This window comes from Meles meles, chromosome 6 (genome assembly GCF_922984935.1).
Source record: "Meles meles chromosome 6, mMelMel3.1 paternal haplotype, whole genome shotgun sequence".
NCBI classification, from domain to species: Eukaryota; Metazoa; Chordata; class Mammalia; order Carnivora; family Mustelidae; genus Meles; species Meles meles.
The window spans coordinates 49,095,962-49,120,654 of NC_060071.1; the positions used below are offsets into that span (position 1 = coordinate 49,095,962).

A 24,693-nucleotide genomic window follows, 5' to 3' on the forward strand; every position below is an offset into this window, starting at 1 on the left:
CATGGCCTGCTTCTCAGAAAGTCCTAGGTCTATGTAGCCCAGCTGGGCAGCTACAGTAATCACCAAAGCCACTCACTGAAATTGAATTTTTATTCCAAATGACTGTAATGGCTAGAAAGACAACAGATAAAACTGAAAATGATCTGCTTAACAGGAAATCAGAAGTAGTTGATTTTTCAGGAGAGCAAACGGTAGGGTGACAGAGAGCCTTGGCACTTGTGATAATGGTTATGACCAAGAAAGCATAAAAATAACCAATGTCCTTCCAGTACACAATCTGGATATGCAGCATTTACAGCAAATAACATAAAAAGAGAGGAGGAAAGAAAGGAAAAGGAAAAAGAAAAAAAAACTCACAGAATCCCAAACCTCAGAAATTAACATTCGCTTAAGAACTTGGTGGTGAGAAGACTTTTGGTAGCAAAATTTTCACAATTCTTAAAATGGGAGTCTTCAAAAGTACTTCCTCAAATTCAAAAGCTAAAAAAAACTGAAGGGGGAAGAGTTACACTGGCTCAGAAGAGCTGCTGCCTGTCACAAAGATGACAAACAGTCCTACTTCCAAACACAGTGATCACCGGCGAACCCGACCACGGAACGGGGAGGCCGCCCAGCGGGCACTCACACCACTGATTGTACAAGAACTCTCTGGACCGTTCGTCATCAACAGGCGACGCTGCAGCTACTGCTCCTCCTGACTGAGGTTAAGGCTGCCTTTCTGCACCTCCAGTTCCTCGGCGCTGACCATTGACGGGTCAATGGCCGCGTATTTGGTTCCGTGGAATTGCAGCAAATGGATCTATGGAAACACAGGATTGTTATTTTCAATGCCACGACAGCACAGAAATGTTTTATACTTCTAAAATTACAGAGGAACAGGGGCGCCTGGGTGGCTCAGTGGGTTAGGCCTCTGCCTTCGGCTCAGGTCGTGATCTCAGGGTCCTGGGATCGAGCCCCACATCGGGCTCTCTGCTCAGCGGGGAGCCTGCTTCCTCCTCTCTCTCTGCCTGCCTCTCTGCCTACTTGTGATCTCTCTCTCTGTCAAATAAATTAAAAAAAAAATCTTAATAAAATAAAATTACAGAGGAACACATACTGATTACAGAAAAGCTAGAAAACACAGTAAAGTCAAAGAAGTATTTTGAAAAAACCCCAATGTGGGATCTTTGTTCCCTATTTCCTGTGTGACAAGTCTCTCCAAGTTCCTATAAACTCTTCATCAGCATTTTCACAGAGCGCGCTGCTCTGTGAGTAGGTGTTTACCCTCCTGCTTTGCTGCTGCGACTCAGGTCCTTCCCATCCTCTGCTGTTCTGAGTAAGACCGTGATGACTGTCCCGAGTTTTTTTGAATTTGGGGTCCTCTCCTTAGGATCCACTGCCACAAGCAGATGACAGGACTAAAAGACATGACTGGGTTTTGAAGCTCTTGATACTTCTTGCCAAACTACCAAAGCAATAATTTCTCACTATTTTAATTAAGCCCACTTGAGTAGAGGGTGAAGGGGCAGTTTTTGTTAGTTTTTGCGTGTGTGTGTGCGCGCTTTTTTATTTTTTAAAATTTTATTTATTTAAGTAATCTCTACACTCCACATGGAGCTCGAACTCACAACCCTGAGATCAGGCATCGCGTGCTCTTCTGACCGAGCCAGCCAAGCGCCCTTCCCTGTGTGTATTTTTTTTTAATGCATCAGAAATGGATCAGAAAGCTGCTTCATGAAGGTGATTCTGCTCTGACTGAATTCACTGTATTCAGGAGACAAGGTCACATCATAGGACGTGTGTGTGGATGTGGGCCTGCTCTTCTTAGAAAAGAGATGGTAGGCAGAGAGTCACTCAACTGTCTCTAATATACCCAGCTGAATTCTGCTATAAATCATTAACGTAAACCACCTTTTTCAAGCGAATGCCTCATTCCTACAGAGAGCTCTGTAGTTCTCTTATTCTACCATCAAAAAGAAAGAAAGAAAAGAAAAGAAAAACAGCTTTATGTTTCAAACCATACACTTTGCGTTCAAAGTGCTCTGGCTTCCAAGCTGGGACTTACCTGTACGTAAAGATTCACCTCTGCACTTCTGCACAGGTATGGGAAATTGCCTCCGGTTTTAAGGTGAGCCCTCCGGGCATTAGGATACAGTTTGTACATTTCTTCTTTAGCCTCAGTTGAAAGTGCACTCTGGTCAAATACCTTCCAAAAAAAAAAAACCACAAAACTGAAGCTTACCAGTATTTTAATAGGCTCTTTGCACACTGTGGAACGTGCCTCCCAAAGTATTTCTTGCTTGTGAAGAGACACCGCTGAACCCCTGGCCATCTCCTACTCATCCCTGGTGACTTCTAACTCCAACATAAGCTACAGATTCTGTTGTCAAACGTCTCTTGCATTCACTGGGGGAAAATTCGGTCATGAATTTTTTCTCCTCAAACACAGCTGACTAAACTAAAAGAATATTAATAGTGAAAGCCAATTAATTTCAAAAAGATCACTAAAATCCCAAAAGAACTTTTACTTTATTACCTAAAAACAGTTACATAAGTAGTATATGCTCAGTGAAAAAAAAATTAAAAAAAAAATTTTTTTTTTTTTTTTAAAGATTTTATTTATTTACTTGACAGACGGAGATCACAGAGAAGCAGGCAGAGAGAGAGGAGGAAGCAGGCTCCTTGCTGAGCAGAGAGCCCGATGCGGGGCTCGATGCCAGGACCCTGGGATCATGACCCGAGCTGAAGGCAGAGGCTTTAACCCACTGAGCCACCGAGGGACCCCTCAAAATAAAATCTTTTTAAGAGTATAAGAAAAAGTCCAGATCTTTTCCTGGGGGAGGCATTGTTAGCAGTTTGGAGTATATGATTCTAGACATCTTTTAATGCCCACATAAACTTATGTTTACATACATGCAAACAAGCTTTCAAAAAGTAATTTTTTTTTTAAGATTTTATTTATTTATTTGACAGAGAGAGAGATCACAAGTAGACAGAGAGGCAGGCAGAGAGAGAGGAGGAAGCAGGCTCCCCGCGGAACAGAGAGCCCGACGCGGGGCTCGATCCCAGGACCCCGAGACCACGACCCGAGCCGAAGGCAGCGGCCCAACCCACCGAGCCACCCAGGCGCCCCAAAATGAAGCACACATAAAAAGCATCTCCAATGTGCTGAAGCTTATACACGGTTTTCAGTGACCATGTACCCAAGTGGTGAGCTCAGCTTGGAAAGATGGGCAAGCAGTGCAAATGTACTGAGGACCAACTATTTTACCAAGAGTACTGAAAACCTCGTTCTGTGTCATGGCAAATGTCAGAATGTAGAGATTCCAGTTGACAATGAGAAGTTATTATTTACATGCTTGTAATATGGCTAATTTCCTGACAAAAATCAATTCTTAAAAATATGTTGATTTCAGGGGCGCCTGGGTGGCTCAGTGGGTTAAAGCCTCTGCCTTCAGCTCGGGTCATGATCCCAGAGTCCTGGGATCGAGCCCCACGTCAGGCTCTCTGCTCTGCAGGGAGCCTGCTTCCTCCTCTCTTTCTGCCTGCCTCTCTACCTAGTTGTGATTTCTGTCAAATAAATAAAAAATATTAAAAAAAAATATGTTGATTTCAGCAATACATCCATTTATGAGGCAAAGTTATATGGTATGCAAGTTACATGATTTTAAAAAAATAAGCCAAAACCACAATGGAATACCACTTTGCATCTATCAGCATGGCCATTATCAAAAAACAGGAAAAAACAAGTGTTGGGGAGGAGATGGAACCACTGGAACCCTTGTGCGTTGCTGGTGGGAATGTAAAATGGTAAAGCCGCTGTGGAAGATGGTATCATGGTTCCTCAAAAAGTTAAACACAGAATCACCATATGGCTCAGCAATTTTACTTCTAGGTACAGACCCAAAAGAAGTGAAAGTAGGCATTCAAACAGATATTTGTACACCAATACTCTGAGCAGCATGATTCTTAACAGTCAAATGGTGGAATAACCCAAATGCCCATCAACAGACGATTGCATAAATAAAATGTGGTATATACTAAAAGAGAATATTATTCAGCCTTTAACACATGCTATAACAGGAATAAACTTTGAAGACATTCTGCTAAGTGAAATAAGCCGGACACAGAAGTACAAATGTTGTATGATTCCACTGACATGAGGTACACAGACTAGTCAAATACATAGACATAGTATATAATATTATATATAATATGTAATATTGGTTACCAGGGTCTGGGAGGAGGAGGGACTGGTGAGTAGTGTTTAATGGGTGCAGAGTTTCGGTCTGGGATGATGAAAAGTTCTGGAAATGGATGGTGGTGACAGTTTCACAACACTGCAAATGTACTTAACGTCACTGAACTGTACACTTAAACATGGTTAAAATGGTAAATTTCATTATGTGTATTCAACCACAACTCAAAAAATATAAGCAGCAAGCTTTTGTGCCTATTAGACTTTATGGAATTCTTGATTCTCTGCCCCGAGAGGCAATTTTTCTTCACTGCACTTATCTGGAGATGACAACAGCAAAAATACATCAAAATGGGTAAGGACTACCATGCCTGTTTATGTTTATTCTGAATTCAAGGGTGTTATTCCTACCAGGGAAAATATGGGATAAGCAATAAACTGACTGTTTTAGAATTGAAAAAGCTGGGGAGAGGGCTGTCAAAAAAAAAAAAAAAAAATCCAAAGCAGCATTTGAAAAGGCGTGCTGAAAAATTATAATTATGAGGAAGCTCTTGATATATACATTTAAAAAGGTAAAGCATCTATTTTACTTAAAAGGAAGCTTACATCCATAATGGTCACAGGGATGTCCCGAATCTTATGAGGTTCCACGTAAGAATTTTGACAATTCAGGGTAAGTCTTGAAGCCAGTTCACTCTGCCCCAAACTTTCCAGCTGCAGGAAGAAACAAAGGCAAAGTGTTTGGATTAATTTTGTGCCTCATGTTTACATTAAATCCACAGCTGATATCTGTGCTTAGAAAGGTGGCATCATGTGTGGTGGGCCAGGTCATCTGTGAGGAAATATGAGGTACCCGGGAGACCAGCACTGGGCTTCCCAGCTGGTGGCGCTGTTCTGGGCATTCAGAACCTTCAACCTGTGCCTCTTCAATCAGGTGCCTGTGGGCAGCAAGCCATTTCCCAAAGCCCCACACTGACAGATCAACATTTTTAAGAGATTTTGGAGCTGGAAGAGACCTCAGAAAAATCATCTAGCCCCGTAGCCTCTTAACTGCAACAGTGTGTAGACTCACTACTTCAGACTCCCCTCAGGGAGGAGAAGGAGGGGGGAGTAGAGTAAAAATACAAATTCTCAGACCCAATGCCCAGGGATTCCAGTTCAATGGGCTGGTGAGGCTTTGGAATCTGTGTGTTTTTTTTTGTTTTTTTTTTTTAAGTAGGCTCCATACTAACCCTGAGATCAAGAGCCGCACGTTCTACCAGCTGAGCCAGCCAGGTGCCCCAGAATCTGTATTTTTAAAAGCTCCCCTCAAGTGATTCTGATGAATTACTTACCAGCAGTAACATCTGTTGATGTACTAAAGTAAATACGGAAGACTGCTTAACAAACATCTCTAATACACATTCAATGAGACAGACAGATCATCAGGAACCAAGGAGACATGAAAATTCCTAGTACAAGGTGGCCCCCTTCTAATGCCGTGATCCTTACCCTGTCCACCATAAAATCAATAGCATCAGCCATCATAGGGTCCACTGGGCCAGATGAAAAGTTTCCGAGAACGATTTTTTTGAGCATAAATGATGGCATCAGCCAAAAGCTGTAAAACAAAGACCTGATAATTTAAATCTGCAAGACTACACAAAAATAGCAAATATTCCATTCACTACTGTAGCTTTGTATTAGCTAGGTACTTAGGATCTAAAGATAAAAAGAGCTGGTCTCTTCTTTCAAATAGCTGCTTTTGAAGCATCTTGTTTTTACATGTATTTTCCCAAGCTCCCAAAGAGTTATGATTTAATATGATCAAAGTTTTATTGGAGGATTTAGAATAATTATAAGCAGTATTTCAAATACCTTTACCAAGGTAGACATTTTGATAATTCTGAGATTTTGTTTTAACTAATTGACTTTATTTCTAATGGCTAAACTATTTCCTTTAGAAAACTAAAAACTTGGGCACCTGTGTGGCTCAGTCAGTTAAGTGGTGGGCTCTTGATTTTGGCTCAGGTAACGATCTTAGGGTCATGGGAGTCAAGCCCTGCCTTGGGCTCTGTGCTCAGCAGGGAGCCTGCCAGAGATTCTCCCTCTCCTTTTACCCTCCCCACCCTCTGAAATAAGTAAATAAATCTTAAGGAAAAAAAAAAGAAAACTGAAACCTTAAGATCTCAACCTTCAGGTTTCTATCACCTTTTGAACGACTGATATTTCAAAATAGCAAAATGAAAAAGTTATTGGGGCACCTGGGTGGCTCAGTGGGTTGGGCCGCTGCTTTCGGCTCGGGTCATGATCTCAGGGTCCTGGGATCAAGTCCCACATCCGGCTCTCTGCTCAGCGGGGAGCCTGCTTCCCTCTCTCTCTGCCTACCTCTCTGCCTACTTGTGATCTCTCTCTGTCAAATAAATAAATAAAAATCTTTAAAAAAAAAAATGAAAAAGTTATTGTACCTCCCGAAGTTTGCTACAGCAGATTCAACTGGACTAATTCAAAGCAAGTCAGTCTACGAATTTCTGTATGTGATTTTTAGTTGGTATTTATTCCATTAATTACAAATGCTGAGAGCCATTGTCTAGGGCAAATACTACTTTCTTTAAACCTATGCTGAAAATGACTTATAAGAGGAGCAGACTACGTTCTGATGCGTGTTCTCTCCATGGAATGGCTTGTTGGAAGTTAGTTGAGCTTCCCTCAACAAGCACAGCTGGCCATCTTTCATTACCGTTCTCTGTCCCTCCTACGGCTTCCATATCTTCTCAAGGTGATGCTGCCTAGGTACCCGCTGTGAGGGGAAGATTCTGTTGGCTTTGCCTGCCCCTGTAGCCTCAATGTGTGGCATGTAGCAAGCACTCAGATACCTGAGAAAATATAGCTCACATGCAGGAGCACAAAGTAGGGGCAGCCACTTTGGAGAACAGTGTGGAGATTCCTTAAGAAATTAAAAATAGAGCTGCCCTATGACCCTGCAATTGCACTACCTGGTATTTGCCCCAAAGACACAGATGTAGTGAAAAGAAGGGCCATATGTACCCCAATGCTCATAGCAGCAATGTCCACAGTCACCAAACTGTGGAAAGATGCCCTTCAACAGATGACTGGACAAAGAAGATATGGTTCAGGGGCGCCTGGGTGGCTCAGTGGATTAAGCCGCTGCCTTCGGCTCAGGTCATGATCTCAGGGTCCTGGGATCGAGCCCCGCATCGGGCTCTCTGCTCTGCAGGGAGCCTGCTTCCTCCTCTCTCTCTGCCTGCCTCTCTGCCTACTTGTGATCTCTCTCTCTCTGTCAAATAAATAAATAAAATCTTAACAAAAAAAAAAAAAAGAAGAAGAAGATATGGTTCATATATACAATGGAATATTACACCTCCATTGGAAAGGATGAATACCCAACTTATGTAGGAGAAAGAAAGGAAAAATGAACTGGGGGAAATCGGAGGGGGAGACAAACCAAGAGAGACTGTGGACTCTGAGAAACAAACTGAGGGTTTTGGAAGGGAGGCGGGGAGAGGGATAGGTGAGCCTGGTGGTAAGTATTAAGGAGGGCACGGATTGCAAGAGCATTGGGTGTGGTGCATAAACAATGAAAAAAAAAAACAAAAACAAAAAGAAAACAAAGTAGGAGTAGTCTTGGCTTCTGGCAATTAAAACAACATTAAAATCATCAAAAATAATCAATGAGCTATAGTGCCTTGTCTGGACATGAACTCTTCGTAGGTAATGTACTGTTGCACAATTGCTCAGCAAACTACTGAGATAATATCAGGAAAAGTTTTTAAAAAGACCAGAGTACAATTTTTTTTAAGTAAGCTATACACCCAATGTGGGGTTCAAACCCAGGACCTAGAAATCCAGAATCTCATGTTTTACCAACTGAGCCAGCCAGCTGCCCCTTCAATTTTAAAGAGATGTGAAAATCATGAAAACAATGTTTACCTATAGCATTCGGGGAAAATCAACCTGGTCATACAGGTATGTATATTCACTGGTCCTTTTTTTCTTTTTTTTAAAAAGGTTATAGAGCCTAGCCTCACTAGCAATGAAAGATACCACATTAAGTCAGCTTTAAGGTGACTATTACATACTGACCAAACTACTTGAAATGGTATCTTCAATAAAGGGATGGCTCAAAGGAAACAAGCCCCCCACTGATTGCCCCACAAAGCATTCCACCATTCCCACTGTTCTGGAAGCTGACTACTGTTAACGTGTCATGATGTGCAAAATGTCTGCTGACAGACTAAATGTTCTATTCCCTCTATTTTTGGAAACACATCTCAAGGAAATAACCCAGAAAGGGAAGGGAAAAAAGTGATTTGTACAAAGATTTACAGTAGAACATGATGAAGAATAGGGGGAAGCCACATGCCTAAAGAAACCATGTCAGTCAATATATAGCAAAATAGTAAGTGGAACAAGCAGAACACTGTACTAGTTCTACAGGCTCTGTATACAGGCTCTGTATAACTAATACTGTAAGAGCACATGAATGTACATTGAACAAAGCTAAACAATAATTCAGAATAAGAGAATAGCTGAATTCAGAGTTCATTCCTGTCTTTTTTTTTTCTTTTTTGCAAAGGTAATCGTTTCTAATTTTACTTATTTAAAAAAATTTTTTTTAAAGATTTATCTATTTATCTCTTTATTTGAGAGAGAGAAAGAGAACAAGTGGGAGGGGCAGAAACAGAAAGAATCTTAAGCAGACAACCACCCTGAGCACAGATCCCGATGCGGGGCTTGATCTCAACCCTGAGATCACTACCTGTGCCCAAACCAAGAGTTGCAAGCCCAAATGACTGCACCAGGCAGGTGCCTCTGATTGTTTTCTTCTTTATTTTTTTTAAGATTTTATATATTTATTCATGAGGTACAGAGGGAGAGGCAGAGACAGAAGGAGAAGCAGGTTCCCTGCTGAGCAGGAGCCCCATATGAGGCTTGATCCCAGGACCCCAGGATAATGACCTGCGCCGAAGGCTGACCCTTAACCACCTGAACCACTCAGGTGCCCTGACTGTTTCTAATTTTAAAAGCCAGGGTAGTTCCAGAAGATGGAAGTAGATATAACCCCTGTGCCCCGCTTCTCAGTGCAACAAAAAAATCCCAAAAGTCCGCATTTTAAAAAATTCTACTGAATGAAAGTCATAATTTTGGCCAAATGTTTACATTCTTACCTGTTTGCAGTCCAAGTTTGGTTGAAGATAGAGGTGTCACTGAAGGAATTGCAGAGGATGAGGGAATGGACTCTGGGAGATTTGTGTGTATATTCAGCAAATTTCTGGGCCAAAAAGCCACCCAAAGAAGCCCCAAAAAGATGAACCTAGTTGCAAACAAATATAAGAAGGATACTAAAACAATAATCAATCCTGAACATAAATACCCCTCAAAAAAGTTGTTTTAGTTATCACCAAGCAAAGAATATAATGTCATCACTAGTCATTGGACGAAATAACCATAGCAGTTCAACATTTAGGAAATATTGTATTTAAATAAAATTTAGACACATCCTGTCAAGAAAACAATTTGTGTACACAAATACAAGGTAAAAAAAGAAAAAACATTACCTCTAGGTTGCACTAGAAAATGAAGCCATTTAGTAATTTATGTTTAAGAAAATTATGATTTGATCATTCTACCGCTAGGTACATATTTGACAGAACCGAAAATATATGTCCACACACAAACCTGCACACGAATGTTCAGAGCAGTGTTATTTCTAACAGCCAAGCAATGCAACAATCCAAACATGCCTCAACTGACAAATGGATAAATGCAATGTGGTTCACCTACCCGACGGGATATTATTTGACCATAAAGAGGAATCTGAAGTACTGATAACAGGCTACTACTAGGATGATCTGTGCAGACACTATGCTAAGTTGAACAAGTCAGTTAGAAAAGATGAGTATTGCATGATTCCATTTATACAAAATACCCAGAAAGGGTACATTTACACAGGCAGAAAGTAGATTAAGTTGCCAGGGCCAGCGGGAGGAAGGGTCAGGAGTGACGGCTAATGACTATGGGGTTTTTTTTTGGGGTGAAAAAAAATGTCCTAAAGTTGATTGTGTTGATGGTTGCATCTATCTGTGACTATATTACAAACCCTAGTCACACACTTTAAAAGGGTAAATTATATGGTATATGAATTATATCTCAAAAGAACTACCACTTAAAAAAATGAAAGGTAACACCACCCTTTACAATGTAAATGTTGCATTAAAATCACATTTAAATAGTTTTAGGGGACTCACTTTATCCAGTTGTAAATGGTCTAAAAGTTTTCTGAATCCGTCACAGAATTCGAGATGGTCCCAATAAACTGGATACTGCAACTGAAATAACATTAATTAATAACTATATATAAATGAAAAATTTAGGACTCCCATAACAGCATTTCTCATTTGCTCAAGCTGTCCTCCTTATTCGAACTATGTGAAAATAAGCTCTCACCTTCTTCTAAACTTTGAAATTCACATTTTACCTAACAGACCAATTTAAAAAATAGCACACTAGTGAAATTGAATAACAATTTCAATTCACATCTACTTCCTTCCCGAATAGCTAAGAAACTCTGAGGTTCATGGATGAACAGGGCTGAACCCTTCCAAATAAAGAAATATTATCTGCCCTTAAATCTACCTTAATTCCAAATTATGGCTCTAAATAAAATTCTGTCTGGGGAGAATTCCCTCTTTTTTTTTGGTAGCATGGCTTAAAGGGAGTATTCAATAAAATTGTTCCTCTTTTTTTAATTGACTTAGTCATTCTGATTTCTTGTACTTTTGTGACCAAAAAAGTATGGTGCCCCTATGGTAGCCTATGAATTCTGATGAGGAGGAGGAAAAGAAATACAAGTCATAAAGTCCCTTGAGGGGATACGAGCTTGTCACCCAAGAATTGCCCTCTCTTTAATATAAGCAAATGAGGGGCACCTGGGTGGCTCAGTGGGTTAAAGCCTCTGCCTTCGGCTCAGGTCATGATCTCAGGGTCCTGGGATCGAGCCCCACATTGGGCTCCCTGCTCACTAGGAAGCCTGCTTCCCCTTCTCTCTCTCTCTCTCTGACTGCTGCTCTGCCTCCTTGTGATCTCTGTCTCTCTGTCAAATAAATAAAAAAAATCTTAAAAAAAAAAAAAAAGTAAATGATGCCTGACAGGCTGGTTGTTTTAAGTATTTAGATTCATTCTGTCACTAACAAATCGCTGGAATAGATACTGCCAAGTATATAATAGGATAATTTTAGATCTGATAGAATTATGTTACTTTTACTATTAAAAATTCATTTGTAGGTAAGATTCCACTATTCTGACAGGATGGAAAAGAGCTTCTCCTTAGCAGAAAATTTGAGAATTTGAGTCAGATGATAGAAAAGAAAGAAGATGATATGTTTTTTATTTTTAATTTACATTTTTTTAAAAAATGTATTTATGTGACAGAGAGAGCCCAAGCAGGGGAGCAGCAGCAGAGGGAGAGGGAGAAGCAGGTTCCCCGCTGAGCAAGAAGCCTGACATGGGGCTCAACCCCAGGACCCTGGAATCATGATCTGAGCCGAAGGCAGACACTTAACTGAGCCACCCAGGTGCCTCACGATGACATATTTTTTTAAAGATTTTATCTATTTATTTGAGAGAGGGAGAGCGTACGCCTGCGTGAGTGGAGGGGAGAAGTAGAGGGAGAGGAAGAGAGACAAGCTGACTCCCCACTGAATGCAGAGCCTGGAGCCCAAATTGGGGCTTGATCCCAGGACTCAGAGAGTATGACCTGAGCCAAAGTCAGATGCTTAATAACTGAGCCACCCAGGTGCCCCAAGAAGGTATTTTTATGAAGCCTTTAAAGATATCTATGCCCTAGATAGGTAATAAAATTGTATACAACTTAACACACAGACATATACATAAATATATATAATCGAGTACAAGTAAAACTAGAAATCAGAGTAAGATCAGTAGATTGTATTAATCAATACCCTGATTATGATATCCTACTATAGTTTTGTAAAATGTTACCACTGGGAGAAACTGGGCAAAGAAGGGATAGCTCTGTATTTTTTTTTTAAAGATTTTATTTATTTATTTGACACAGAGAGAGAGATCACAAGTAGGCAGAGAGGCAGGCAGAGAGAAAGGAGGAAGCAGGCTCCCCGCGGAGCAGAGAGTCGGATGCGGGGCTCGATCCCAGGACCCTGGGATCACGACCTGAGCTGAAGGCAGAGGCTTTAACCCACTGAGCCACCCAGGTGCCCCTGCATTATTTTTTGACAACTGCATGTGAATCTGTAGTTATCTCAAAAAAAATTTAAGTGAGAAAAGGGCCTGTGCCTTTTAACTGTGAGATATTAACAAGTATCTAGTACGTTTTAAAATCTCATGGAATTAGGCACATAAGGACAAAGTAACTTTGAAGTCACCATTGGCCTGTTCTGTTTATTTTTAAGAAATCTCTACACCCAACGTGGGGCTCAACCCACAACCCCGACATCAAGAGTCACATGCTCCACCAAATGGGCCAGTCAGGCGCCCCTGGACTTTTCTTTATTCTTCATCTAGCTAATGAAATAAGGAAATCCCACGTCAAGAAGCTTGAGGGCTAAAAGAAGTACCTATCTGGAAGGCAAAGCGAGCATGACCTGCCAGTTCGGAGCAATGAAAACACAGTCAACTTCAGATAGTGCTCTCAAGTGAGAGAGAAGCCTGCGGCCACTCAGCCTCCCCCATCCCTGGCTGATTAACAGTGGCCACCAGGAAAGCTACTACCGTGTCCTGGGCTGCAGCGGCCATCCTGCTCTCCTAAAATGCCGTCTACCAAGAGGAATTTATGAAAACCCAGAACAAGGGAGGATTATGTTGCAGAGACTCAAAACACACCATATGAGGAATGATTAAAGAATGTGGAGAATTTTGCCAGAGAAGAAAAGACCTTGGGGGAAGGCAGCAGGCGGTGCTGATAATAACTAGTTTTCTCCAGAAGGGCTATTAGGAGGAAGAACTAGGATTTGTTTTGTGTGGCCCTAGTTGGTGGTAAACCCAGTAGGATTTTCAGTTACCTTCCAAGAGAAGAGATCTGGTCAGGGTTTTCTTTCCTTCAGACAGTAAATAAAATAGTAACAGCAATACTCCCACAGGGAGACCTGTTTAGGTGTTACTATTCCAGCTCCCAGAAACAACTGCCTGCTCAAAGCCGCAGAGTCTCTCCATCCTGGGAAGCCAGGAGACCAGCCTCCACTGTTACACAGTCGGGGCATGCCACAAAACTAGTCACAAACAACAGCGCCTTCCTCACCTACGCTGCTCTCCCAGAAGGGATTTGAGAACAATCAACGGGAAATTTAGTACAAACTCAGTAATAAAATAACAAAAACAGAAAACTTCTTAACCAAATGCTGAGTTTATGAGCATTATAATTAATAAACCTCATCTCAACTGTTGAAGACTTACATTAAAGCAAGCTTTCAGTTACCCGAGTGTTGGCAGACCCCTTTCTGTGGGATAGTGCACATTCATCTCCTCTGGAGGCCGCAGAGTCATGAACTAGGAGGGGAAATGGAGTCCGAAGACTCCGGACGTTCTCCCTACACCCCCTAGTGGCCATGGCCTGCCACGATCACCCAAATGACCTGAACCTCCATTTCCTCATCTGTAAACAAGGCTGATGTTTCCTACTATTCAGACTTAAGACAATCTACGTAAAAGCTGGGCACAGAGGTTTCCACAGAGGTCTGTTCCCTCTGCTTCTCTGTGTGTCCATGTACTGCACAGCCTTCCTTCAAAAGATTTCATTTCACATTTAAAAAAAGGAAAACAATATCTTCCTTCCATTAAAAAAAAAAAAAGACACTAAAAACATGGCCATTACTATAGTTAATCAGAAACAGAAGCACACACATACAGGGCGCCTGGGTGGCTCAGTGGGTTAAAGCCTCTGACTTCGGCTCAGGTCATGATCCCAGGGTCCTGGGATCGAGCCCCACAACAGGCTCTCTGCTCCACGGGGAGCCTACTTCCTCCTCTCTCTCTGCCTAGTTGTGATTTCTCTCTGTCAAATAAATAAAATATTTAAAAAAAAAAAGCACACACATACAAAAACCCCCATGAAATGTGGACAGAATTGTAATATTGACCCAATAATACTTACAGCTATAACCCGGTAACCCCAGCCAGTCAATGCCAAGATCTGCCTGAAAAACACATCAGCAGTTCCACTGACAGGGGGGAGAAAGATCAGAGGACACCTGATATTTCTGGGACCTGCATCATACAGCGACCATATTTTACTATCATCATCATCCACGATAATCTGGAGGGAAAGTTAGAAGAAAAGAAAAAAGGAAAAGCTTATGGATTTGGTTTTATTCTGTTACTTTATACTACAATTTCTCTGACAATTTTAATGCCACTGCCTTGGTTGTTACAAGGTTCCCTGGGGATCACACCAGACTAGCATGTATAATAAACTCCTTTGGTCTCTTTTTCCCTCTTCAGTGGTAACATATTACACAGAACTGCTTCATACTCTTCCAAAGAGCTGCTTTTTTTTCAGAAATCAGTTTTTAATTTTCTTTCCCATCCATGATTATATGAAGCCCTATTCTGTTTACCATTGAACAATAAATTCTGTATATGGCATCTTATTTCTTTCCCATACTTCTGGCTGTGTGTGTGTAGGAGGCAATTTGCAGAGTCATTCTCCAGTGCTGTCCAGAGGGGAGAAAAGACTCCAGGCTCTCGGACAAACTAGGGAGATGGTCACACTCAGGAGATGGTTCTGGAACCTGATCCAGACCATGCCTCTGAGGCGGGAGACTCTTGCTAGAGAGGAAGGATGCGGCAGCTATAGGTGTCCCTGTCCTGGGAGAATGTTTCAAACCAGTCAGTCAGGTGTGGGGAGTCGGCAGAGGGAAAAACTGTCTTTCTGGGGAAAAGAGGGTAGGGAGCCTCAGAAACCCTCCTGAATTAGTTCTTAACCCAGCAGGGGAAAAAAGATGAGCATTAAATAAGCTGAGTCAAGTCAGTGCTCAGTGCTGAGTCTGGCAGCTATTTTGTGTTCAGTGAGTGTTAGATATCAGTATTATTCACTGCATAATCATTTTTGTTTTCTCTGGCTCACTTTTTGGTGGGATCTGGAAAAGTACATTTACTGCCTGAACTTTTGCCAGTGCAAATCGATATTTATGCTACTTTCCCATTAAAAATCTCAAGGTCTCCAGGTTCTGTTTTCTGAGAGCTCCTAGCTGGCAGTGCTGTGGGCCCAGGGGGTCACTGTGGATGGCAACACACTCACTGGGATCACGGATGTCACTGGGAGCAGACAAATGGGGCAAGGTAATGTCCAGAGGACCCTAACAATTCACTTTTGGACTTCCCCAGCTCACAGATGATATCTCATACCTGTGTTTTTGCCCTTTGTACTTTGCCACTCACCATTTTGCTTTTCATTGTTTTTTGGGGTTTTTTTGGTTTGTTTTTGTTATGATTGTGATGAAAATCTCTTAACGGCTTTTGACAGTACACACAGTAAATCCCGATCCTGTAGTAATAACATTCATATGAGATAAGATATTCAGATCTCCAAGATTTTCTAGGAAATTATTTCAGTAATCCATTTGGAATAAGTTTATCACTTCAATGTTCTCAGAGTTCCCTGAATGGCAAATCTGTCAGAATTATATTTGATAATTTTAGAAGACACAGTATCTCTTTGATAATTTAAAATCTAGCACCACAAAATTTCAAGCAAACTTATCATGACTCGTGGACCAGACTGAGGTCAGTCTGGAGAACATGACATGAGTGAAACTACTGGCTATAACTACTTTTAAGAATATTTCAGTAAGTCTGGTGTTGTCTTGGGTTTGGTGATCGGCTTGCTGAGAAAGTGAGTCCGTCAAGAGGAGCTCACAGGAGTTACTTGCAGGGATGGGACAAGGTAGAGGGACCCCAGGAGCCAATTATCTTTTAGCATGACAGTGTTTCCCAGGGAACAAGAAGGAAGGGAGGCTCTTTTTGGTAAGCAGTGAAGTACTTCTGGCTTTGAAACCAGATTAATTTGATTCTAATCCAGACTCTACCAGGCTGTGTGACCTTTAACAGGTTAACCTCTCTGGGTATCAGTTTTGTCATCTGTGAAATGGGCATCACTACCCACTTTGTTAAACCGTTCGAAGAATTCAATAAAGTATCTGGGAAATTCTACAACACTGCTGGTTATATAGCAGATACTCTGTTTATAATTGGAGGAGAACTGTATCTCAAATTCTATATGGAGAAAAGTTCTGTTATTAATTCAAAACTGCATGGTGCTTTCACAGATGTCTACCTTGACACAACGATTATAATAGAGACACAGAAGATTTTCAGATCACAGTACTCTCATACTTCTGCAAAGGGATCAGCAAAGATTTTGCTCTGTGGTCTAACTAGCTTTTGTCTAGTGTGATCCCCAAACATTTGTGATTAATTAGGGACTCAAAGTCAACAGTCAAACTTCAATATAAGTGCTTGGGGTTTTTGGACATCCCAGGCAAATAAGATTTCCTGAAGATGACTACCACTGCAGAGGACCTATAATGTGACCCAAAGTAAATCTTAAATCCGAGGAACAGTAAAAGGGTTTATAACAGAATCTGACCACACTTACTATGTAGTTGCTGTTACTGCAAGTTTTCCCCTAAACAGAGTACACATATTCCTGCTTGCTTGGATACATAAAAGCAATTATAAAATAATGAGTATAGTTATACCCACTTTTACTCTTGAATGAGTCTCAAAAATTGACTGCACTTGACAAAGAAGAGGAGAACTTTATGCTCTGCAGCCCACAGGCACGATACTTGGCAATAACCTTTTCTCTCAAACACTACTAAGGCATAACATCTCAGTCACAAAAACAAAACACAAGATTTTGAGAAGAAGAGGTGTAGTAAAACCATACATACCTTTTTAAGGGGAACTGTACTTCTAAACCAGTTATAATCAGGAGAGACTTTAATCTCTCCCATGATTAGCTGAAATGGAGGTTAACCCTGAAATAAAAGCATGTGATGTTTCATGTCAAGAATTCAGGTTTACATCAGAACTAAATGTAGAGTCTGGTCTAGCTATACCAACAATACCTTAAACGGTAAAACCAAGGAAATGGACTATTTTATCTCTCGTATATACTTAAGCTACAGAAAACAATTTGGTGAAATCCTATAGTCATAGAGCAGGAAGGGGCCCTGAGAGATAATGACTCCAACTCCCTCGTTCCTCCAGATGAAGAATCCAGTCTAGAAAATTTACATGACTTACCAGAGATCCCATGGCTATTACAGAGCTAGGACCAGAGGCAGGGGAGAGTCTTCTCTGACATCAGACTGCCTGCCCTACTTAAATGACTGCAAACTCGGTTGACAGTATCTTAGAAATCTATTTTAACAAAGATGTAGAATTATAGGGAACAGTCCACACTAGAGAAAGGAGGTTATGTAAGTGTGCCTCCTGATCACTTCACAAAATGCCATAAATCTAACTCTACTGGAATATAATTTCAGAACTTCACATGTAGTTCTTAATGCAAAATACAGGAAGATTTGCTGTTCACCTTGGTGTGATTTAAAAGTGATATAACCTCCTCTGAAAGATCTATGATAAAATACCAGAATAGGCTTGAAGGCACTGTATCTAGCAACAAAACATTTGTCTTTAGAAAAAAATCGGTGATTTCTAGCTTTTATAGCTCTGTGACCTTGGAAATCACTGACCCTCTTTGGGCTTGTTTTCTCATCTACAACTGTTTCACCACTGTATCTCCAAAGTCTAGAATGGTGCTTGGCACAGAGAAGGTGTTATCCATTGACAAAATGGATGACTATGTCCTAAGAAAACTGGATCAGGCAATCCTAAACTCCCTCTGACTCAGCCCTGTAAGAGCTTCGGACTGGCTGGCCATCTTCAATTGAAAGGCTGCCCCTCTTTGCTAAAGCATCTGTGTTATGTCATAATAAGAAACTGAAATTACAGCTCTCTGTTGCAGATTCTTATTGCCAAATGAGGAACTTCCACCCACCGGTTTGGAAGGATTCAAATACTTGCTGTTCATCCTGTCCTCTACCCCTAGGGTGAGTCTGGATTTCCCAATAGGGCTAGGATGTGTTCATGACCACTAGACTTAACTCCTGGGCTGACTCTGAATTGCCATTTTGGAGGGCAGGGAGTTCTCTGGACTGGCTAGGAGCTGGGGACTCTAAACCCAATGAAACTCTTCCCTTTTGGCCTCCCACATCTGCTGTCTTGGGAGTACAAGGAACTAACAGTCTTAACAGTTACCTCTAACCTTGAGGGGTTACTAAACTAAACCCCAAGGAGATGGCAAATGTAGACATCCATTACTAAACCTAACTTACAACCTTGACATTGTAATAACTGTCTGTTCTCTCAAGGCTAGGATGGTGATTTTAGAAAAGTTTGTTAAAATCATAACTTGTTCTAAAGAGTACCGAGAATATCATTAGCCAGTCTTAAGCTGAAATCAGTGTGTACAAATGCAGTTATAATTCATACTGGAATAAAGAAAATCGTTCTCCGCATATCCATTTTCTCTTAACAAATACTAACATGTTAAAAAAAAGATCTAAGCCATTTATCTACTCAGGAGGTTTATAAAACACCTAAGCCCCTTAAAGCCAAATAGTTAGCTTCCAGATTTGTCAAACTTGGGACAAATTATTCAGTTTCGGAATCGGCTGCAATGTACAAACCAAACTATCATAAAGATCACATACAGATCGTACACATACACAGATCATACACGGGCACACACATTCACTGTCATCCACTTCTTCCCACAAAAATAAGTAGAAAGATGTTCCTTACCACAGTCCGCAGTATTATTCACAACCAACTCAGTACTATAACTAATCTCACTAGATGGAAAGATTCCACTCAACTGTGACTACATTTTTGTAGGGGCAAGTGATTTTAACACTTGTGCTAGTTTGGCAGCACATGAAAGGTAAGACAGATACCAAATGTTGCATTTGACCAACTGACGTCTAAGTGGGGGGAAAAAAAACCACTCACTGCTGCAAAGGCAAAGCAGCTGTGAGTGGTATGAAAAGGAAGTTTGTTCTCCTAGCTCTCTTTCATTCTCTAAAGGGGTATACTTTTCCAAGTCACAAGAGGAACATTCTGTATATGGGAAAAAAAAAAAAAAAAGTTAACTGAGATTGCGACCAAACTGGTCAGTATTAAATAAGAAAGAATGCAGATCAAATGTGGACTGATTTGATCTCTCACAATTCAATTCTTCCACAAAAACTAAAGCACCTGTTCACACTGGTGGGAAAAGGGCTGCAGAGATCAGCCTCAATCTTGCCTAAAGAAACCCCTCCTCAGGGAGTGCTTTCAACACCCAGTCCTCTCTAGCCCTCTCTAGGTGCTAGACAATAAAATTGCCAATTTTGAGTGTGCACCAAGAATTACATGCACTTATCCCTCAGGGTTTCAACAGAACCTGCCAGTTTACAATCAGCGAGACTGTATTTAAAAAATGTTTAAGTCACATAACCAGCTTAACTAGTCAGAGGTTTTTGGATCTTTTATCTCAATCTGTAGTTGATCCACATATGGACAATCTGTGATTATTAATACCAACAATAAGAAAATATTAGAACCTGAGAGTCTCTAGGCGATCCAACTGGCTTTTTTTTTTTTTTTTTTTTCATTTATTTGACAGAGAGATCACAAGTAGACAGAGAGGCAGGCAGAGAGAGAGAGAGAGAGGGTATCAGGCTCCCTGCTGAGTAGAGACCCCGATGCGGGACTCGATCCCAGGACCCTGAGATCATGACCTGAGCCGAAGGCAGCAGCTTAACCCACTGAGCCACCCAGGTGCCCCCCCAACTGGCTTTTTAAAGGGCAAGGCTCCATAGCTCACCACACCAGTAGAGAGCTATCCTTTTTTCAGATCTCTTCAGGGGCAGATTTATCCCTATTCTCTTCAGGAACTTACTCCATTATTATCTAAACCTCATGGGAGGAAAAGCTGCCTAATTGACATTTCTTCGGTGATACCCCACCTTGTGCTGTCTTGGGATAAAAGCTCTGGGAAATTTGCACACAGCTATTAAGTTACTCCTGAGTCTCTTGAGTCTTTCTGCTACAAGGAGCTGGAACACTGCACAAGGAGACAAAGAAGCAGCATAAATGCAGAATTTATAACTCCCCAGGAAAACCAGAAGAAGAAAAGCGAAACACTAGTCCTGCTACCTCCCTCACACCTGACAATGACAAAGACATTGGTCACTTTCAGGCTGAGATGCAATCTCCAAAATAACTAGCTTCTTTCTGCTCGGAGTTCTTAAAAGTTGAAAAACATATTCCTGGGCTGCAGCAGTGTATCCCCAGGACCGGATTACAGCAGTACGCTCCAGTCCAGCACCCCCCACCCCACCCCCACCCCAGATAATCCAAACACAGACCCCACCCATCCCCAGTCCCACCGTGAAAGCCTCAAAAAGGCAAGGTCACAGGTACACCGACCACGTCAGGAACCCAAACTCGACTTCAGACAGACAGACAGACAGACAGACAGACACAGACACACACACACACACACACACACACGGATCACGTGCATGGTCACATGGACCAGCCCACTAGGGACCACACTAACAAAGTCACACCGACGGAGGCAGCCACGCACACTACATACACACCCACCTGCAAGCCTAAACACATCACACACCCACACCCCGCTTCCCAGGCCCTCGCCCACCCCTCACCTGCCGTGGCCTCCCCCACGTCCCTTTCCCTCCTCCCCAAGGCGGCTCTTCCCTCCAGTAGGAGCGCGGGCCGTGGGGGTGGCTGGGCCCAGGTCACCGCCGGCAGCTGGAGCACTCAGTACCCGCAGGCGCCGCGGGCTGTGGGGGCGAGCTGGAGGGCGGGCCTCCGAGGGGCGGGGCGCGCGGCCGGGCGAGCCTGGGCCGCCGCGCTCCCCCTTGCCGAACGGTCCGCGCAGTGGGCGCGAGCCTCGCGCTTCCGGGTTCGGAGGAGGCGGGGCCACGTTATGAGGAAGGGGCGGGGCTGCGTGGCTCCGCCGGTCACCATGACGACAGGACGGGATGCAGATCTAGGTGAGTGACCCCGGCGCTCTCAGTATGTCCTGCCGGTTGGGGATCGGTGTCCTCCTTGGAGGTGGCGGCAGACTCGGGGAGGAGTTCCGAGTGGCTTCTGGGTCAGCTCTAGATAACCCATTCGATCGGACACCGAGGGAGAGACTGTGCGAGTCAGGGGCGCCTGACTCCTTGGGACCTGCCTCAGTCTTCAGTTCGCGCTCTCCTGGAGGAAGCAGGTGCGGACCGGTTCTCTCCACCATGTAAAGCTTTGGGGGACCCCTTTGGGTTACAGGCTTTGATGAACAGCGCTTTGTATACTGTCTTTGCTTGGCAAGGTTTTTTTCCTCTTGGCACAACCAAGACGTCCTCCATAGTCCTCCCTTGTAACACCCCTCACAACAGTTTCCAGACTTGGGCTGACATTCTGAGGGATTTCTGAGAACGGCTCCCCCAAGCCTCCAGCTCCTGCATCACTTTCCCTGAAAGGTATATAGAATATTAATATATTTGTAAACTTTCCTCTTAAGCAAAATGTGGCAGAGGTTACTCACTAAGGCATTTGCAGTTTGCTGAAAAAAATGTGTAATAAGGTTGGGTAACATAGAAATCTTGTTTGAAGTCTTTTTGTGATCCTGCAGCAAGGTCCTGTTGAAAGTGCCTCCCCCTAATCTGTTTTAGGGAAAGCTTTTATCCAGTTTAAAGCCTTTGGTTTGTGCCCCTACCGCGGCAGCCGTTTATGGGATTAAGGTCAGGGGAGAATCTGAGTAAATTGCACCCTTAGTTGTGACCTCTGCCTTCCTGCTCATGAACGTTGGGTCCCAGTCTAGAACTCCTACAAATCCCAGACGCATTTCCCAAGACCACAATCACAGTTTAGCGACTGCTCCCCACCCCAGCACTTCTTTCAGAATTTTTAGTCAGTCATAGGAAGTGGTCTTTTATTATAAACACCAGGTAGGTTCACAGGGCATGTTTCTACAGAAGATTTTTAACCTGTGGCTTTTCCCTCAAAACTTTGGAATAGTTCAAAGAACGGAATAAACTCCAAATCGCTGGTTGTCTGTAAAGACCATTATGGATACTCATTATTTATGTCTCCACAGGTGGGCTCTGAGTTTTAATTTAGGGCAAAGGGAACACAGTAATCGACCAGTGCCTTAGCACATGATTTGGCTCATAGTAGGTACTAAATGTATATTCAGTGAATTAATGAGAGAATAAATAAATCTATCCACACATATACCTAACAGTGAATTCCTTATTTCCCACATCTCCTGTTACTAAAGACCTCGATTTAGTAACAGCTCTAATGAGATTTAAGCTGTGGATATGCCTAAATATATAGAAGTCCTTATTCTGTTAGTTTTGTAATAATTTTTAACTTGACTGTTGACTTCATTATGTGTATTCTTTGTTGCATGTGAACTTTTATTACAATGTGAAAGATCAAATTCAAAGTAATGAATGTTTTCCTTCTTTGAGAAAAGGACCCTGTGGTCATGTTTGGATCTTCATTTGTCCTGTAACACATGACTGGCACATTATCCATTCCCTAATGTGAACAGGGAACATTTAATCTCTGTGAATTCCAGTTGTCCTCTAATTGCACAACTGCAGGGAGCAAACTTTTGACCCAGGGCAGGCCATGGTACAGGAAGACCTGGTGGATATGGCTGTGATGGTTTGCAGCTGTCACGGTTGGGGTCTTCCAGATGGTTCCCACAACACCAATCCCTGTTTGAGAATCTCGCTTAAAAACTGGAATGTTCACAAGATAATCTGTGAACACCAGGCAAAGTAAACAGATGGCCAGCTGGTTCTCAGAATTGCCCAAGCTCAAGCTCTATCCTTCAAACTGATCTTTCAATAGGATAATATTTGTTTTAAAAAACACGTGCAAAATAATCCTAGATATATCTCTTATGCATGTATGTACAGACAACAAATGGAACAGCAGTTACCTCTGAGGAGAAACTGGAGGATGGAAGGGTGGTGAAGAACTTTGGCTTTAGATTTAGTATTTGAATTTATATAAGAATATATTCATACATTACTGTATGATTTAAAAATAATTAAAAGCAACTATATTCATGCTCTAGACCCTGCTCCTTCTTTAATAGCTCCCCACTGGGAGTGCCTGGATGGCTCAGTTGGTTAAGTGTCTGCCTTTGGCTCAGGTCCTGATCCCAGGGTCCTGGGATGGAGCCCACATCATTGGGCTCTTTGCTCAGCGGGGAGCCTGCTTCTCCCTCTGCTCTGCTTGTGTTCTCTCTCTGTGTCAAATGGATAGGTGAAGTCTTTAAGAACAACAACAACAACAACAAAAAATAGCTCTCTTCGGCCTATAAGCTAAAGTCCAACATCAACAGGCAAGAGCAGGTCTGGCTCTCTCTTTTTTTTTTTTTTTTTTTTTATTTGACAGAGAGATCACAAGTAGACAGAGAGGCAGGCAGAGAGAGAGGGAAGCAGGCTCGCTGCTGAGCAGAGAGCCCGATGCGGGACTCGATCCCAGGACCCTGAGATCATGACCTGAGCCGAAGGCAGCGGCTTAACCCACTGAGCCACCCAGGCGCCCCCAGGTCTGGCTCTCTCGAAGGGCACCCAGTACCCTATAAGGTCTCAACCCTCTAGGTGTTCATATATACTCTTCCCTCCACTTAGAATGCCTCTCTCACCTGATCCACCAGAGTGAATTACTTCTGTTTTACCCCTAGAAACCATAGATGTGTGAAAAGTGAAAGAGAAATGAAACAGTTTTTCACAGTAATATCAGTTCTTGGAACACATCCTTTATTATTTTTTTAAGATTTTATTTATTTATTTGACACAGAGAGAGAGATCACAAGTAGGCAGAGAGAGGGGGGAAACAGGCTCCCTGCTGAGCAGAGAGCCCAATGCAGGGCTCCATCCCAGGACCCTGAGATCATGACCTGAGCTAAAGGCAGAGGCTTAACCCACTGAGCAACCCAGGTACCCCAGAATACACCCTTTAAAGCTGCCCAGGATACATTTGACTACAGCGTTATTTATCAAATTATGCTGAGACCCAACACTGAGAATGAAGGCTGTTTCCTTACTGCCAGACCCAGTCTGTGTCAGATACATGCCACACTGGATTATAGGATCAGACAAGGAGTGGGGATTTTGGAACTGCCGAAGAAAGATGCTGACATGTGTATTCTGTAGCTTGCTACCTATCGAAAAAAGGTCCCATCAAACAAGCAATAAACAGTCACTTATTTTTTAGAACTTGTTCTGTTTTTAAAGATTTTTATTTATTTATTTGAGAGAGCTTGAGCAGGAGCGGGAAGAGGCAGAGGGTGAGGGAGAAGCAGACTCCCTGCTGAGCAAGGAGCCAGATGTGGGTCTTAATCCCAGGACCCTGGGATCATGACCTGAGCAGAAGGCAGACACTCAAGTGACTGAGCC

The 24,693-nt window shown here is 42.4% G+C and overlaps 1 protein-coding gene across 2 annotated transcripts; it reads right to left on the reverse strand.

Moving 5' to 3' along the window:
* Nucleotides 1–72: 72 nt before the first annotated feature.
* SPG21 (SPG21 abhydrolase domain containing, maspardin) lies at nucleotides 73–21,199 on the reverse strand. Of its 2 annotated transcripts, XM_046008166.1 has the most exons (10): nucleotides 20,932–21,199; nucleotides 17,104–17,190; nucleotides 15,590–15,695; nucleotides 14,304–14,465; nucleotides 10,426–10,506; nucleotides 9,346–9,491; nucleotides 5,669–5,777; nucleotides 4,784–4,891; nucleotides 2,045–2,185; nucleotides 73–799 (listed from the first exon to the last, which is right to left on the reverse strand). In XM_046008166.1, exons 3-10 carry the CDS (start codon nucleotides 15,602–15,604, stop codon nucleotides 683–685), a joined length of 879 nt encoding a protein of 292 aa, XP_045864122.1. In that variant the 5' UTR covers nucleotides 15,605–15,695; nucleotides 17,104–17,190; nucleotides 20,932–21,199; the 3' UTR covers nucleotides 73–682. The 2 variants fall into 2 exon arrangements, with proteins under 2 accessions (XP_045864122.1, XP_045864121.1); XM_046008165.1 differs by lacking the exon at nucleotides 15,590–15,695.
* Between the last annotated feature and the right edge of the window lie 3,494 nt (nucleotides 21,200–24,693).